Below are 4,083 nucleotides of genomic sequence, written 5' to 3' on the forward strand. Positions count from 1 at the left end.
GCTCTGTTGAACTTCATGAGGTTCACATGGGCCCATTCCTTGAGTTTGTCCAGGTCCCTCTGGATGGCATCCCACCCGTCAGGTGTGTCAGCTGCACCACAAGAACACATCTTGGTGTCATCTGCAAACTTGCTGAGGGTGCACTCGATCCCACTGTCTGTGTTATTCATGAAGGTATTAAAGAGTACTGGTCCCAATACAGACCCTTGAGGGACACCACTCATCACTGATCACCATCTGGACATTAAGCTATGACCACTACCCTCTGGATGTGACCATCCAACCAATCTCTCATCCACCCAACAGTCCACCCATCAAATCCATATCTGTCCATTTTAGAGAGAAGGATGTTGTGGGGGACTGTGCCAAAAATCCATCCTAGAAGGTCACTAGGTTGGTCAGGCAGGACTTGCCCTTGGTGAAGCCATGCTGGCTGTCTCGAATCACCTCCCTGCCCTCCATGTGTCTTTAGCATAGCTTCTAGGTGGATCTGCTCTGTGATCTTTCCAGGCACAGAGGAGAGACTGACGAGTTGGTAGTTCCCAGGGTCCTCCTTGCTACCCTTTTTAAAAATAGGTGCAATGTTCCCTTTTTCCAGTCTCCAAGGTCTTCACCGGACTGCCAGGACTTTTGAAAGATCATGGAGAGTGGCTTAGCGACTACATCAGCCAATTCCCTCAGGACTCTGGGATGCATCTCGTCGGGTCCCATAGTCTTGTGCATGATCAAGTTCCTTAAGTGGACTTGGACCTGATCTTTTCTTACTGTGGGAGGGACTTTGCTCCTCCAGTCCTCATCTTGCAGGCCATTCCCTTGAGAGGTGTGGGAAGAGAGACTGCCAGTGAAGACTGAAGCAAAGAATTTGTTGAGTACGTCAGCCTTCTCATCTGTTGTTAGCAGTCTTGCTCATTAAGTTAGCATGACTTGCTCATCAAGCAGGGGTATGCTTGCTTTGACTTTCCTTTTCTGGCTTACATAGCTGTAGAAGCCCTTCTTATTATTCTTTGTGTCCCTTGCCAAGTTCAGCTCCAGCAACACCTTGGCCCACCTGACCTCATCCCTACACAACCAGGCAGCATCCCTGTACTCCTCCCCGGATACCTGTCCCTGCTTCCACTGCCTGTGCATTCTTGCCCTTTAGTTTGCCCAGCAGGTCTTCACTCAGCCATGCTGGTCTCTTGCCTGCCTTTCCTTGTTTCTTGCACCTGGGGATCAGGAGCTCTTGCTTTCTAAGGAAAGCATCAGTGGCTTAGGGTTTCAAAGATTTCCAAACTTTGTAGAAACTTTGAGAATTGTTTTTATATTTAAAATGGTAGAGTTTTTTTGGGGGAGGACTTAAGTTGACCTCTCGTGTAACTGCTGTTTTTAAAATGGAGAAGAAAATTCTAGTAAAATAAGCAAATTAACAATATCAGCTATATTTAGCTGGCTTCTAGATATTTGTCCTTATAAGACACTACAAAGTGTCTTAAGAGCATTATTCTTGTATTCACAGGATTTTACAGTGTTGCAGAACCTCTACCCAATATAAATCCATCTAAACTTCCCTTGGAACACTTGCTTCATGAATTTCCACTAATGTTCTTATACCCATCACCAAACCTGGCTTTAACAACCATTGAAGAATGCTGGACATGGTCGCTGTTTTGTGAGGCTACACTCAAGGGTATTAATGCCTCTTCCCAAATGGCAATCTCACTTGAATTTACCTCATATAAGTCTGCAGTAGCTGAGATCTGCAATGAGTATATGGCTTGCTGTGAATTCAACTACAGCTCTTACCTCTTCTTGTCAGTCTTCTGCTCTGCTTTATTTTGTATTCTGATTCTAGATCCTGTATCTTTCCTTCTTTAGTCTCACTTTAGTCTTCATTCCATTCAGCCTGTGTGTTGTGTTATGCCTGTTTTTTCTTTTGCTATCTTGGCATCAGCAGAGGAATTTTGAGAACACAGCATGTGGTTCCTGGATCTAGCATCTCTGGAGCCGCTTGCAGCCTGTGGAAGAAGATATATAAAAAATTGTTTATAGCTGGGTTGTAGCATACACAATGCAAATAAGGTATTTGGGAAAGGAAAAGTTAATTTTCAGAGTACAACACATCTTTGGTAAGAAGGTTCTTGTTGCAGTTTTCTAGAGGCTTGTAGCATGACCAAATTTGGGCAGCCTTTCACAGGGACAGTGAAAGGTGAATCCCTAAAACCAGAGTGATTTTGTGTTTAAATCTCTTGTGCAGACTAGGAGAGCTCTATAATTTATCAGTGAGCCCAATGGCAGAACTTAGTTTGGAAAACCTCTTCCTGAATTTTGTTGAGAAGGATTATCTTAAACTTTTTCAGACATCTGTCTTGAAAGTGATCGACTTGAAAAGACAGTTAGACACCGATGTAAGTAACTGAGAGTGGCCCTATTAGGGTGTTAAACATTTCCTTTTGTAATAGGTTGTGCTGTTTGATCTTCAGGAAATACTGATTTTAAGCCATAAACAGAAAAATGAACTGTGATTAGAAATTCAAGTATTTTGAGGATGACTTGATTAATCTCTTGGTGATCAAAACACAGAGGGGTACTGACTTTTACTTACAGAAGATAAAGTGGAAGAAGTTTATCTGAAAAAATTATCTAGGCCTTGGAAAAGTGGTAATACTTTTTTTTTTTAAATGAAAAATGACAACGAAGTTACATGATTATGTTACGGAGCATTTAAGAACACTGAAAGGTAACAGAATTATCCTTTCTGTAACCACTCTTTGGGTCCATGACTAAGAGAACAGTCTCTTGCCAAAAGAACATGTTGAGTTCAGAAATTTAGATTTTTAGGATATTGTACAATTTGACTGAGAATTAGGCAATGAAGAACATAATACTTGTGAAACACAGAAGCATTTAATACGTACTATGTGCATCTTAATGTTATGTTTGTATTTGTGGTATGTATGGATTTAACAACTGGGAGATCACTGACATTTCAAAAGTGTTTCCAATGTTCATTTTGAACCCACATACCCCTGAATTTAAGACTTGTTTAGTCGTTCTCAGAGCCTGTTGCTTTTTATTAGATCTGCAGTTTTACATGCTTCTGTATTTGTCTGTCACATTCCTGTGTATAGAGTTTGATCAATGTAAGTTAAATTTTACTGCATTTTCGGTATTTCAGTCTGACAGTTACTCCTTAGCTTGCGAGGTTAGGTGAATCCTAATTTTAAATACCAAACGACAAAACTTCACAGAAAAAGCAGTAGATTAATTCAGTGGTATTTGCTTGCTTCTCTAGATGGAGTCTGCGTGCGTTTCAATTCATGAAGCTTTGAAGTCTGTCATCGATTATCAGACTCATTTTCGCTTGAGGGAAGCGCAGGGCCGCAGCAGAGCAGAAGATTTAAACACGAGGGTGGCCTACTGGTCAATAGGGGAAGCAATCATTCTTCTTGTTGTTAGTATTGGGCAGGTATTTCTCCTCAAAAGCTTCTTCTCAGATAAAAGAACCACAACAACCCGTGTTGGATCATAACTGGTAGTGGTAATGCTTCAGGTCATTGTGTGCTACTCATCTGTAAAAATTACTCTTCTCCAATTAATTGCAGGTACAAAGGATCTGAACGTATGCAACATTCAAATGTGTCTAGCCCTCATCCCTTAAAAATCACAAAACAGACCCAAAATGTTATGAAAGGGACACATAATTTGAAATATCCTAAAAATACTTTGGAACTTAAGGTTTTTCTGATCCCTGTATTAAAAATCTGGCAGCGACCAGCCTCTCTTCATTTTTGCTGATTTGAATCCAAACTGAGTTTACTAGTAAGGTTACCCATCTGCAGTATAAGACTTCAAAATAACCCAAGAGTCTAGTGTCTGATACGAGAGCCAATATATATGAAAATTTGATTTGCTTTTAATATTCAGGCTAAAAGTATTGGATTATAAAAAGGCAAATGTGATGAACTGTAGTGCACTTTCTTGATTTGCTGTTAAAAAAAAATCCAGTGATATCCCTTATTTGTAAAATTGTTGCAAGCTTGACACTACATCATAGTGCAAATTCTCCATCTGCCTGGTAAGTCTCTGCGTTCAAAACTTCCTAAA

The 4,083-nt window shown here is 40.5% G+C and overlaps 1 protein-coding gene across 1 annotated transcript in view; it reads left to right on the forward strand.

Moving 5' to 3' along the window:
- LOC104617982 (transmembrane emp24 domain-containing protein 7) overlaps positions 1 to 3,650 on the forward strand; it is a gene marked incomplete at its 5' end in the record, with an annotated part of 4,942 nt that extends 1,292 nt beyond the window's left edge. Inside the window, one exon of the mRNA XM_010283450.1 lies at positions 3,272 to 3,650. Within this exon, the coding sequence (XP_010281752.1) occupies positions 3,272 to 3,508 (237 nt within the window). The remainder of the gene's footprint in view (positions 1 to 3,271) is intronic.
- Positions 3,651 to 4,083: the final 433 nt, after the last annotated feature.

Source organism: Phaethon lepturus, unplaced genomic scaffold, assembly GCF_000687285.1.
Source record: "Phaethon lepturus isolate BGI_N335 unplaced genomic scaffold, ASM68728v1 scaffold29253, whole genome shotgun sequence".
Taxonomy (NCBI): domain Eukaryota; kingdom Metazoa; phylum Chordata; class Aves; order Phaethontiformes; family Phaethontidae; genus Phaethon; species Phaethon lepturus.